This window comes from Hipposideros armiger, unplaced genomic scaffold (assembly GCF_001890085.2).
Source record: "Hipposideros armiger isolate ML-2016 unplaced genomic scaffold, ASM189008v1 scaffold_89, whole genome shotgun sequence".
NCBI lineage: Eukaryota > Metazoa > Chordata > Mammalia > Chiroptera > Hipposideridae > Hipposideros > Hipposideros armiger.
The window spans coordinates 452,329-466,197 of record NW_017731439.1 but is presented as its reverse complement, the minus strand read 5'-3'; the positions used below and the strand labels follow the sequence as shown (position 1 = coordinate 466,197).

Genomic DNA, 13,869 nt, shown 5'->3' with positions numbered 1-13,869 from the left:
CACCGACCCTCATATGTGGGATCCGAACCGGGGCCCTCTGGCGTCCCAAGCCAGCTCTTAACCATCAAGCCACTCGGCCGGCCTTGATCTATTTGTTTTTAAAAGACACATCTTAAATAAATGACAAATAAACTGTATCAAATACATAAAAACTGACATCAAAAAAATGAAAAAAGCAGAACCCAAAGTAAGTGCATTTATAAAGTAAGTGCAATGGAAAAAATATAATGAACGGTTCAGAAAATAAGGCATCAGAAACATAGCTGAGGCTCGGCCAGGTGGCACAGTTGGTTAAATGCGCGAGCTCAGAGCAACAGGGTCGCAGGTTTGATTCCCACATGGACCAGTGAGCTGCACCCAAGCTGAGCTGCCGCTGAGCTGCCAACAGGTGGCCAGATGGCTCAGCTGGTGAGAGCGCATGCTCTTAACAAAAAGGTTGCCTGTTCGACTCCTGCATGAAATGCTAGGCTGTAGCTCCCTCGCCACTAAAATAAACATGGCAACTGGACTTGGAGCTGAGCTTGCGCCCTCCACGACTAAGATTGAAGGACAACAACTTGACTTGGAGCAGATGGGTCCTGGAAAAACACAATGTTCCCCCTTCCCCAATTCCCCAATAAAATCTTTAAAAAAAAGAAAGAAATATAGTTGAATGTTCACTGAGGCTTTTTTTTTTAATTGCTGAAGCTCACAATTAACCAAAAATCTACCTTGCATTAAATCGTGTAAGAAATAGCTTCTGAAAATTACGAAGTTAAACCTCATATCATACAATCACAAAAATATTAAGAAGTACTGCTGCCCATTTCATCTCTACTTCAAATTCCAATGCAGTATGAGCTGTATGACCTTTATATTATAGCAACATTATTACAGGAAATAAGTTTGCTTACCTCATGTTCCGAAAAAAGTGCTTTCAACTGTCCCTTGGACCAATAATCCAAAGCATATGCCAAAAGCCGCATGGCGATCGTATTAATTCTCAAGAAATTTCCAACAAATACCACCTGGTTAATGTTCTGAGCACATCAAAAACAAAGGCAATTAATTTTAATCTTTAATTTTTGTTCTCACTTAAAAGCTACCCCAGAGACCATGTGCATGGTTTTTAGCAGCAAGTTAGCTTCTGATCAAGAAAAGGTATTTACATTTAATCTAACTGATCCAATGCTACTTATATTTGATCCTCAGACAACTCTGGACCCACTTCAAAGCATATCAGGAAATGTCACAGGAGAAAACAGATTACGAAAAATGTGTATTAAATATGACAAGCATTAACTACTATTAAATAAAAAGTTTTACACAGGTAAGTAAAAAAAATACTGAGAACCAATTCAAAGAAGGAAAGTGACAAGTAAGCAAATTATACAAGAAATATTACAGGAAAAAAGTCAACCTCACTAGTGATCAAAAAAATAAAAATGTAGACCTATTAAGTGTTAGCAAAACAACTAACTGAAATTCCACCCCGTATGTTAAGTCAAGTTGTGGTAAAACTGATCCACTCGTGAATTGCTAAAGATGACCTACACTGGTGCAGCCCCTGTGCAAAGACAGCATCTTGGCAAAATCGTATCAAGATTCATGAACACGGTACGGTCATACTCTTTAAATGAGAAAACTCACTCCTGAGTAAGTCCATCATCAACCAAGGAATAGTTTCATGCTTAAAAATGCTTTACTGCAAAGCTATCACTGGCAAGCAACTAAATGCCCAGCTCTGTATGAGTGACTTATAATATAAAAAGAAATCACATATACAGCCATGAAATTTATATTTACAAAAAAATATAAAATGGTATATATACCCAACTAAAATCTTAAATACATAAGCACAGGAAAGGGAACATGCAATAAAGAAAATAGTGTTAACATACGCAAATGAATTTTTTTAAATTACTTCATGCTGATCTGATACAGTATCTTTTTAATTAAAAATGAAACAATACTTTTGTACCTTTTATGGTTTCCTTTATAAGCCACATGCCTATTTTATTTGTTTAAAAAAATAATTTTAAATAAAAATGAATAGAGACAAGCTATTAAAGCTGCACCAACTGGATCCCCAAGGGAAGGCCATTCTTGGTTCTTTCATAGCCCTGTACAATGCTGCTTGACCTGAATGCTACAAGGCAGCACTGTAAAGAAGCTGAAAGCACAAAGACAGCTCTGCTGCAGTGGAGGGGCAGCAGGGTGGTCATTCCTCAGCCCGCTCTGTCTTCTCCCAGCTTCAATGACTTCCTCTCGAGTCATTCCTTCCCAGGGATTCTAAAGCTCCACATCCGCACAGACTCTGGATCCAACATCACTGCCCATCACCACCACCACCCAACAGCCCCCATCATCTGGAGCAATGCCTACCTTCCTAACTTCCTCTACTTTCTCGTCTACCTCTACAGAGCTGCAGTGTTTATTTTCAGTAAGAAAAAAAAGTAAGGTTAGTCTACACGTAAAGAGCTGTAACTTTGCCAATGAAACAAACTCCAGCACGTATGACTGACTACATTTAGGCCCTGTTCAGAGAAGACAGATGTACACAAGGTGGGGCCCACTCAGGAAGTTCTGTATTTTCCTCATAGTGACTAAAGAAATCCATGCCCCCTTACTTCATTAAGGGCACACATTCTTGCTATGGAGCCAATGTTGTTGGTGATGGTGATCAAAGTTGCTCTGGCAAGGTCCTCCTTACTGACAGCCTCTCGCTTCTCCTTGCTCATCATGTTTCCAAAGCTGTGATGGAAAAAAACATATCCCTTTAATAAACCACAGGCAACACAGCCCAATAGAACTTGACTGTTACTTTACTAAGATAAAAGTGACTTTTAGAGCAACATTGTTCAAATCTTTAAACTTTTCATTACAAAATAAAGAAGCGTCTGCTCAAAGAGAAATGCAGCAGAGGGGCCGGCCGAGTGGCGCGTTGGTTAAGAACTGGCTTGGGACACCAGAGCGCCCCGGTTCGGATCCCACATATGAGGGCCAGTGAAACTGTCCTCTACAGCTAAGATGCTGAACAACAGCTCAACCTGGAGCTGGGCTGCCATGAGTCGCTGGTGACTGCTAGGCTGCAGTGGGTTGCCATGGGCTACCGTGGGTAGCCAGCAGCCAGCGTGAGCTGCCAGCAGCTGCAGTGAGCGGCGGTCCAGAAACCGGCGACTGATCTGCCTCTCTTGGGAAGAGCACAATGATGGTGCCAACTTGGGCCAGTGAAGCAACATCCTCCACAACTAGACTGAAGAACAAAAAACAACAGCAACTTGTCTGTTCCCCTTCAGGGATTCCCCAGTGCTGTTCCCCTCCCCCCAATTCCCCAATAAAAAAAAAAAATCTAAAAAAAACAAACATCGCATTTCTTGAAAAAAAAAAAAAAGAGAGAGAAATGCAGCTTCAAAGAGAACCCTGAATGAGCAAATGAGCATTCCTCCTGGTTTCCACTGAAATCTCTCCAGCTTTGATACCAGATATTCATATTCAGTTAGAATCTCATCAGATCCACTGTAAGGCACCACTGCTCCTTCTGCAATGAGGGAAAGTTCCAGGAAGACATCTCTAACAGTAATTCCCCCCCAGCTGCCCAGCTGCTCCTCTCAGCTAAATGATCATATTCACATCTGGTAAACTGCTTTATTCTCCTAGCCAAGCAAAGTGCAGACAGCCGGGTTCCAGGGTAAACTACTTAAAAGCTTCAGATTTCCCTGTAAGATCAAGTACTTCAAAATACCTGACCTGCATAATTGCTACATTAGTAACTGTGACCAGAAAACAAACCCAATCAGAAAAAGAAGTGATTACCAATAAGCAAATGCTGCAAACACAGAAAATGAAATCTACAGCATTTACAAAGTGCCTAAAATTAGTAAACACGCATGTATATGAGTGCCTTTTCTATTAAAAACCACGTGCTCCAACACACACACAAAAAATGTATTTCCAAACAATCCAAATATGAAATTAATAATTCCATTTACAATACTATCAAAGAGAATAAGATGCTTAGTGATCTTTACAAAAGTGTAACATGTACACTGAAAACTACAAAACACTGGTGAAAGAAAGCAAAGGTATAAATAAATGAAAAGATACTCCATCTTGGATCAGAAGACTAGATAGTGTTAAGAAGGCAATATTCTAAAAAGATAAAATAGAAAAAAGATGGCAATATTCTCCATAATGATCTACAGAGTCAACATAATCCCTATCAAAATCTCAGTTGCCTTTTTTTGCAGATATTGACAAATTGATCCTAAAATTCATATAGAAAGTCAAGGGACCCAGATTAGCCAAACAATCTTGAAAAAGAACAAGTTGGAAGACTCACACTTCCTAATTTTAAAACTTAGTACAAAGCTGCAGTAAGCAAGGCAGTCTGGTACTGGCATAATGATAAACACCAACGGAACAGAATTAAGATTCAGAAATAAACCATACATTTATGGTCAACTATTTTCAACAAAGGGGCCAAGAATTCAATTGAAAAGAACAGTCTATTCAGCAAATGGTGCTGGGACAACTGTATATTCATAAGCAAAAGAATGAATTTGGGCCATACACAAAAATTAACTCAAAATGGATCATAGACCAGAATGTAAGAGCTAAAACTATAAAACTAACTCTTAGAAGAAAATACAGAAGTAAATCTTCATGATCTTAAGTTAGGCAATGATTTTTTATATGTAACACCAAAAGCACAAGTGAAGAAAGTGAAGATAGATAAGATGGACTTCATCTTATCGATTTAAATTTAAAACTTCTATGCTGCAAAGAATACCATCAAGGGAGTGAAAAGACAACCAACAGAATGAGAGAAAGTGTTTGTAAATTGGGTTGTCGGAAAAGTCATGACGCATTTTTGCAACGAAAAACAGAAAAAATACGTCATGACTTTGCCGACAACCCAATATATATTTGATAAGGGACTTGTCTCGAGACCGTGTAAGAATTCTTACAACTCAACAAGACAATCCAACTAAAAAGTGAGCACAAGACTTGAACAGACATTTCTTCAAAGGTGACAAACAGTCAATAAGCACATGAAAAGATGTTCAACATCCTTAGTCATCAGGGATATGCAAATCAAAACCACAACGAGAGATCACTTTATACCTATTAAGGCAGTTAAAACCAAAAAGACAGGCAATAATAAGTGTTAGCAAGGATATGGAGAAATTTAAACCCTTATATGCTGCAGGTTTGTAAAATGGGATTGTAAAATGGTGCAGCCACTTTAGAAAACCATCTGGCAGTTCCTCAAAAGATTAGACAGTTATCACATGATCCAGCAATTCTAGTCCTAGGTACACGAATGTATCCAAGAGAATTAAAAAACAGTATGTCCATACAAGGACTTGTACATGAATGTTCATAGCAGCATTATTCATAACCAAAAAGTTGAAACAACCCAAATGTTTATCAACTGGGAAATGGATGTTATATATCCATATGCATAAAATAGAATATTATCAGCGATAAAAAGGAACAAAGTACTGATTCATGCTACAACATGGATGAACCTTGAGAACATTATGCGAAATAAGCCAGACACAAAAACCACATTATTATATGCATGACACCATTTATATAAAGTGTCCAGAATAGGCAAATCTACACAAACAGAAAATAGGTTAGTTTTTACCAAGGACTGGGGATGGGGAAATGGGGAGTGGCAGCTAATAGATACAAGGTTTCTTTCTGAGATGATGAAAATATTCTGATATTGGATTATGGTGATGGCTCCACAATTATATAAATACACTAGAAACCACTACATTGAACACCTTAAACAGGTGACTTAATAGTATGTATACCTGTTTAAAAAGGAAAAGATATATCCAATATTTCATATTTTATTCCTGTATTTCTTAGAACACATGCCCTCTTACCTTGAAGCCACAGCCCAGCCTGGCAGTCCAAACCGCTCATAGTCCCCTCCATAAATGTCTCGCACTAGTTTATCTACTTTGGTGCTATCTCCACGAGATGCCATTTCAAGAGCTTCTTCAAAAGTGGTACAGCCAGTAAGCAGACAGCAGAGACCAAAAAAAGTTCCACCTCCAAGACTGTAATTAATAACAAACAACACAATGTTAAAACATTTTGAAAATAGGAAATATTTATGAACCCAAAACCATATTCATGTATCAATCCACTCTTGCCCCAACCCAATCATGCAGATGCCACTAGCAAGAAATAAGCCTATGAAAAGATAAAAACAGGTGCCTAATAGACACCCTAAAGATACACATTTATGTGCGCCAACAAGCAAAGTGGCAAAACTCAGGGCCCACCTCCCGTGCTTTTCCCCAGTTCAATCTGGGCATCTGCTGAGTACCAGGAGCCTGAGGAGCAGATCAGCCCACACCTAGGACCTGCTGGCACCTCCTCCTTTTCTCTCCAAGAGCATGACCCAAGTCATCCCCATCCAAGCACCTTGTCACCCTGGCTCATCAGGCCCCCACTAGAACTCTTCCATAAATGTGTTTCCCAAAAAAAATTTACTCCTCTCATTCTTTAACTCACACCTGTTAAAAAAACTTGTTTATCCCAATCCCAGTGCCTTGTTTTCCTCCAAAAACATTCAATTCTCATCTGCCACCTAATCCTGCTGTTTCAGACTACCCTCCCCCAATCATTTCTCTATTGCTCAAGTAGGTACCTCAACTTCTAGATTTCACACCATCCCAGGGGTGTGGTGTATCTGTCTCTCTCTCTCTCTGTCTCTGTCTCTCTGTCTCTCTCAAAATCTAGGCCGGTTTCAAAGCAACGATTTTGCCTTGCCTTCTCCTTATAGATGCTACCTGACTTTGGTTACTTTGTGAAATATGCACACCATACACTATCTGAGAGCAGGGACTATGGACTCCACCAGTCTGCTAATGAGCTTTATGCAACTATGGTAATGAAACCTTGAGATTAAAGAATAGGTCATGAAATCAGAACTTTAAAAGAGAAAAGACTTGTTTGCATTAAGACCAGAAAAATTTGTATCGCCACATAATTTTAACAGATTCTCGTAGGTATACTTATATTTACAATACTTGAAAATTCAGTATTAACTCATTATATATCAAGAATAAATAGTGACTGGTGCAGCTCCTGCCCTCCACGGTACAGCCGCAGCAAAACCCATCAACTGGGTCTAGGCCGAACTTGGTGTTGTCGCTGCAGCCACTTGGCAGCTGGAGAGCAGTAAGCGGAACGCGTGGCACTGCCCCAGGCGCCACGGGGGAGGGCGGGCACGCCAGGGGTGAGCATGGGGTCGAACGGAGGGTCAGCGCGAGGGAGTGGCACGCTCGGGGCGTCCCTGGCGTCCCAATAAAGTCTTTTTGACAAAAAGTAGGTAGGTAGGCAGGCAGGCAGATAATTGATTTGATTAGATTAGATTAGATTAGATAGATATAGATACCTTTATATAAAAGACCTATAGATAGATAGATAGGTAGATAGATATAGATACCTTTATATAAAAGACCTATAGATAGAGATAGATAGATAGATAGATAGATAGATGATAGATAGATAGATAGATAGATAGATAGATAGATAGATAGATAGATAGATAGATAGATATAGATACCTTTATATAAAAGACCTACCTGGTACCAGTGACCCGTTTGTAATTATCTTTGGAATACACTGCTAAGATGCTAACCCCAGAGCCAATGTTCACCAGGAGCAGAGGGTATGGATTTTTCAAATCAAACGGTAACTTCTGACATTTTTCAGAATCGGCAGGGTTTTCAAAGTAATAGCACTGTGACCGTCCATTGAATCCAACTGAGTCAATGTATAAAATTCCTTTTATTAAGCAATCTAGTTCATCAAGTTTGCAAAGCTGAAGATCACCTATCTGTAATGAAATAAAAATGTTTTCAGACTTTTTAACATGCCAAACAGAAATAAAAACTTCATTTAATAAGGCATCCATCTACATTTAACAAACCATAAAAGTGCTCACAGATGTGTATTATTTGTGCATGCTTTACAGAACAGATCTGGAAACAACAAACATAGGGATAGACTGACAAGACAGACTCGTACTCCCATAGACCCAAATACACTTTACCAACAAACCTTACAGCAGCTGCAGAAATATGCCAAAAACCCAAGCATAAAACAGGATGCCTGCTCACAGGTATGAAGCAGGAGCACAGCCCAGATGATAGCACTATCAGAAAACAGGCTCCAAGAAATCCAAGTGATGCAAGCACCTGGTGACACATGGCAGGAGCTACAAAGACTGACTTGTGCCTTCCAAAAGACCATCTTCAAGGCTATGGAGCAGTATCAAAGTAAGCCACACTTTATTATTAATAACCTGAAGCCAAAAGACTGAAAATGGCCAATCAGAAGGTAAGATTTTCCACTATTTAAATGTGTCACAGTCTCCGGAGGACAGGGGAATTTTAGCAGAATCAGAATTTAAAACACTATTATCAGCTTAATTCCATTTAAATAACTGATAAAAGAATGATTATTATTCACATATGGAACACTGTACAGAAATTAATGAAGAACATCTTCCTTCAATTAAGAACTAAAGTGGGGGGCCAGCCAAGTGGCACCTTGGCTAAGAGTTGACTTGGGACGCCAGCTCTGAGGAGCACGGTCACGGTTCGGATCCCACATGAGGGCCAGTGATGCTGCGCCCTCTACAGCTAAGATGGTGAACAACAGCTCGACCTGGAGTTGGGATGCCACGTTGCCAGCGACAACCTTGCCTGCGACAGCGTTGCCTGCAGTGGGGCTGGCCGGCAGCTGGCGTGCACTTTCGTGAGCTGCCTTGAGCCACCGTCCAATGGCCAGCGAGCGACTGCCTCACCCGGGAAGAGCGCGATGATAATACCAATATGGGACAGTGAAGCAACGTCCTCCACAACTAGACTGAAGAACAAAAGGACAGCAACTTGTCTGTTCCCCTTCCCTCAATTCCCCAACACTGTTCCCCTCCAATTCCCCGATAAAATCTTTAAAAAAAAAAAATATGTGAGTTAATAAATGAACATTTAAAAAAAACAAAAAAAAACCCCGGCCGGCCGAGTGGCACAATGGTTAAGAACTGGCTTGTGACGCCAGAGGGTCCCACATATGAGGGCCAGTGACACTGCCCTCCACAGCTAAGATGCTGAACAACAGCTCAACCTGGAGCTGAGCTGCCATGAGTCGCCAGCGACAGCATAGGCTGCAGCCCCTGTGGCAGTGGGTTGCCATGGGCTACCATATGTAGCCAGCAGCCAGCNACACCCATTTCCTGTGCACCCATTTTGCTGAGCCCAGTATTTTCAATCCACATCTGGGAGCCCACTGTTGGGAACTCGAATACTAATACAGCAGTTGGTTGACTCCGTGGATGTGAATAAAACGCATGATACAAAGGGCCAACTGCATTTACTGAAAAAACCCCACGTATACTTGGACCAGCAAACCATACTGTTCAAGAGTCAACTACATTTCAAGACTCAGAGGGCCTAAAATAATAAAAGTTCCAATTGTGCAGAAATCAATACTAGAGTCAGAGGCTTGAATGAAAATGGAAAGACAGACTGAAAATGCTAACCAGAGAGGAAAAATAAGTCAGCAGCGAAGAGAAATGACAAAAAATATATAAAAACAAAGTTTCATAAAGGGTTTATATTATAACTGTGATATGAAGATATAAGTTAAAAAAAAAAGTTAACCTAAGAAATTAATCTCCATGTTCTACCTAAGAAAAAAGGTTCAAAGAGAGGTAGAAATTCAGCAGGAAGTCATACTAAAAATATAGCATTAAGTAGGATTTCTTTTTATTCTAATATAAAGCAAAATAAAACAGGTGAAAGATTATAAAAAGATGTATATAAAAGGTATACGAAATGATAACTCGGTACCAGTTTACTAATATAATAACATTATAAGTTAAAAAAGCTGACAAACCTTAAGCTTTTTGATAAGGGAAATTTGTGCACTTTGGATTTTAACTATGAACTTAAACAACTTAAAAGGAAAAACTTAAAGGTACTTAAAAGAAAAAAGCAATCTCTACTTTGATTTCTGTAAATTCATATAAACACAGTTAAAAAGTAAATATGCACATATAATTTGAAAAATATTCATTGACAACAGTATCTAAAAATCCCAACAACACCTGAAATAGTTCAACTGCCCCACAACCAACAAGAAGAAAGAGCCCCTTTTATAGCTCAGGTTCTATTTTTTTCCCCAAACTGGAAAAACAGAAAGGCACATTCCAAAATAAGATATCAGGTCGAACAATTCAGTGATTCTTTTCCATTTTGTCATTTCTAGCCTATCTACATATTAAGTTTTTATGATATTGTAGTTCTAGTCCTGGAATGTTTTTCATTGATTTTTATTTTTAAAAATTTTTATTGGGGAATTGGGGGAANACTGGGTCTGAGCTCAGACACCCAAAATCAAAACACAGCTCCATTACTAACTCACTATATGTGCTGGGACAAAGGGACAATTTCACTAAGTCCGTTTCCTAATCTGGAAACTGGGAATAAAAAATACCTACCTCACAAGATTAATTCTGAGACTTAAATGAGACTTTCATAAAATATTTGGCACAGTGTCTAAACACAAACAAGTAAGCACCCTATTACCATCATTAGCATACTTGTTTCCATTATTTTAAATCAATCCTTATTTGGTATTTCTCTTAGTCCTATGAGACATTCTCCACCTAATCTAAAACTTTTAAAGAACTTTTTAGTCACACACATGCCTAGCTAGTCTCATCATCCCTAATGACAGTGATGCATTAAATCTGAGATGGGGACAGGTTTAGAAATCACACTGCTCTAGGCTGAACATGACTATAACCAGAGCCCACAAGAATTCCTAAGATAAACTGAATAATAGCTCCTTCCAGTTTCAAATGACAACTAGTCTCCCACCTTTAGCTAAGTAGTGTAATGACATTGGAACAAGGTTTTCTAACCTCAAAAGAAAGGTAGCTCCACCCCATACCCAACTCCCCCAACAATAAATACAGAAAGATTTAGTTTTTGTTGAATTTTCTCAAAGTTAAGACTAAAGTACAGTTGCCCCTTGAACAAGAAAGGGGTAAAGGCAATGACGGCCGCACAATCGAAAATCTGTATAACTTCTAACTCCCCAAAAACTTAGTTGTCCCTCATGTTTTAAGGGGGACTGGTTCCAGGACCCCCGGTGGATACCAAAATAAGAGGATGCTCAAGTCCCATATATAAAATAGCACAAACTAATGCAAACAGTCAGCCCTCCACATCTGCAGATGGAAAACAGTACAGGTATTTATTGAAAAAATTCCTCGTATCACTGGACCTGTGCAATTCAAACCCATGTTGTTCCAGGGTCAACTGTATATTTTGGAGGGTTCAGCTACCAACACACTGCCTCGCCATCTAACAGGGGCACCCTGGCACAGTACACAAAGGGAAAGTGGGAGGAAGAACAAGACCTTGTTTATTTTTTAGTGGGTCTCATTATCTGAGACATCAAACGGCAAACAACAAAAAAATCCTACAACATGAATATTTGTCTTAGTTCCTAAAAGAAGTTTCAAAATCACTTTANAAAAAAAGGTTTTGGGGAGAAGAAATATGATTCTGTCTGATTTGGAAGCACACACCTTTTATAAAACATTACAAAGATCAGAAAGAAAAATATCAGAATATTGAGGCAATCCAACCCTCTTATACACACAGCCCATCACTGTCCTTACTTCATCTTAAGACCTCCCTGCCAAGACTAATTTAAACACCGACTTCCTGACACTTGAATCTTACATGCCAGCATTTTCATTTCTAAGCCAAATCATGTTACACTGGTGGCCTATAGCAATCCAAGTAGCTTTCTGCCATTGCATGCCAAACCAGTGTCTCCTTTTGCCCTTCCCATAATTCATGTTATCCTGAAGTGCCCTGCTGTGCTATTATTCCTAATGAATCCCAGCCTAATTGACAATAGTTAGATGACTGAATGCATAGGTCATTTCACTAACACAAGTTATTCAATGTAGGTGTGGCACCAACATGCAAACTCAACATTTGAGGAAGTCTGATTCACATTAAAAAGGAAATGGTAAATTCAATATTTTTAAAACTATTTCACTGCCATTTATTAAATATTAGTCACTCCTAATAAACAAACAGGATTTGATAGGCATTTCATTTTCATAGTTTTCAAGGCTAGTGCTGGTGAATACAAATGAGAAACCCCAACAGCCTAAGAAGCAATTCCTAAGGTCTAAAATCCACTTTGCATCCATCCTTTCCTTGGGATTTACCACACAATGCTGAACCTCTGGTAACAGCCTGAATGGTTTTCAAGAACATTCCACAGGGCCTCTGCAGGATGCTGGATATAGAGAGGTTTTCTCCTTTATCTATCAGTCACAGGCTTCCACAAAGAAAGGGAACCTTCTCTCCTCCTGCTACCTTCCATTTACTCACAGGTGGAAAAGAAACCACTGAAAACCAACAACCAAGAGAAATTCAAGCAAAGACTATAAAAAAACCTTGTTTAAAAATTCATTTTTAAAATTCAATTCCATATTATGATTATGGTCAGTTATGAGAGAAAGTCAGGAGATACAGGACAAAGAAAGGACAAGGTCACAAATCATACAGTGACACATGGGGGAAAAGAAATTTAGAATAGCATAGGCAAAGGCAGAATCTCTGGAATAATATTCTCACTGGTGGCATTAAAACCATGGTCACTGAAGATATTTTAAATCTATTATCACCCTGAAGGTCAGAGTCTTGGCCAATTCCCTTGTCAATTCTCCCACCTACCCCCACATCCACCTTCAAAGGACCTAACCTCAAGGTCTTGCAGTGTTCACTGAATGAAAACAAACCAAGTGCCCACTGGCACTCCCCCTAGTGTCCAGACATGACCCAGAGATGCCTGTTAATAAGTGTGCAGCACAGAACAACACATCAGAAGGCATTTGGGGAGAGGAAACTGCTGTCAACCATCTCTCACTAGTCCTGAGGCCTGAAAACCACTGCTTTTCACCAGAGTTCCTTGGTTTTTAAACAATAAACCTACCAAGAAGCAATTGAAGGAGATAAGAGAAACTATACAGTAGAGGAGATTGGAAACAATTTTATGACATAAAATGACACTAATTTTTAAAAATTATTTTTCAATCTCATTGTTCAAGATTTAACGATGTTGTTATTTATAGGTAGGTTCTTACTCTACTTATCACAGCTTCACTATTTTTCCATACTAAACAACAATAAAATGCTATGCTTTTAGTGGTTCTGATTCTCATCAACTCATCTAAACCGGGCAAAAAGTAAACTATACAACAATCTCTAGACGGCTAACTTCTGTCTATCACTAATTTACATTTAATCTTAATTTCACTCAAGAAAATTCAAGTTCCATTAGAGATGGAAATGATTCCACCTCTTGTTACTGGTATTATTTTTAACAATAAGATAACCATAAATTGTATATAAGCTAAAAAATGCATACTGTGAGAAAATCCTGCTCAAATTTGTACGCTCCACCTCCAGTGGCACAAAAGACAGTGTGGAGACTCGAGAAGTTTTTATCTCTGCCCATTTGAATAAAAGCAGGCATGTCATGAGTGGGAAAGCGTATAAAGTGCAGATTGCCTTTGCGTCCACACAGAGTCAGGTCCTTCAGCTCCAGGTGCACGTCCCGAATACCCGTGGACCCATAGGCCACGTTGGAGGTCAGGTACTTCCGAATGCTTTTAAGACTTTCTACTTCTTCCTCTTCTTCTTCAGCAGTGATATCTTTGGGTTCAAAATAAACCAGCTTGACCAGGGTTCCACCGATATCCAAGCCAAACCATGGAAAAACTAAATGGGGAAGGAAAAAAAAAGTCAGAACACCTTTTTC

At 39.3% G+C, this 13,869-nt stretch overlaps 1 protein-coding gene across 1 annotated transcript in view; it reads right to left on the bottom strand.

The window, feature by feature from the left end:
* Positions 1–682: 682 nt before the first annotated feature.
* The window catches only part of PANK2 (pantothenate kinase 2), a 30,711-nt gene continuing 17,524 nt past the window's right edge, over positions 683–13,869 (bottom strand). Inside the window, exons 2-6 of the mRNA XM_019644568.1 lie at positions 13,477–13,829; positions 7,596–7,849; positions 5,883–6,059; positions 2,610–2,733; positions 683–1,019 (exon numbers count right to left, since the gene is read on the bottom strand). Coding sequence (XP_019500113.1) covers positions 852–1,019; positions 2,610–2,733; positions 5,883–6,059; positions 7,596–7,849; positions 13,477–13,829 — 1,076 coding nt within the window. The 3' untranslated portion in view covers positions 683–851. The remainder of the gene's footprint in view (positions 1,020–2,609; positions 2,734–5,882; positions 6,060–7,595; positions 7,850–13,476; positions 13,830–13,869) is intronic.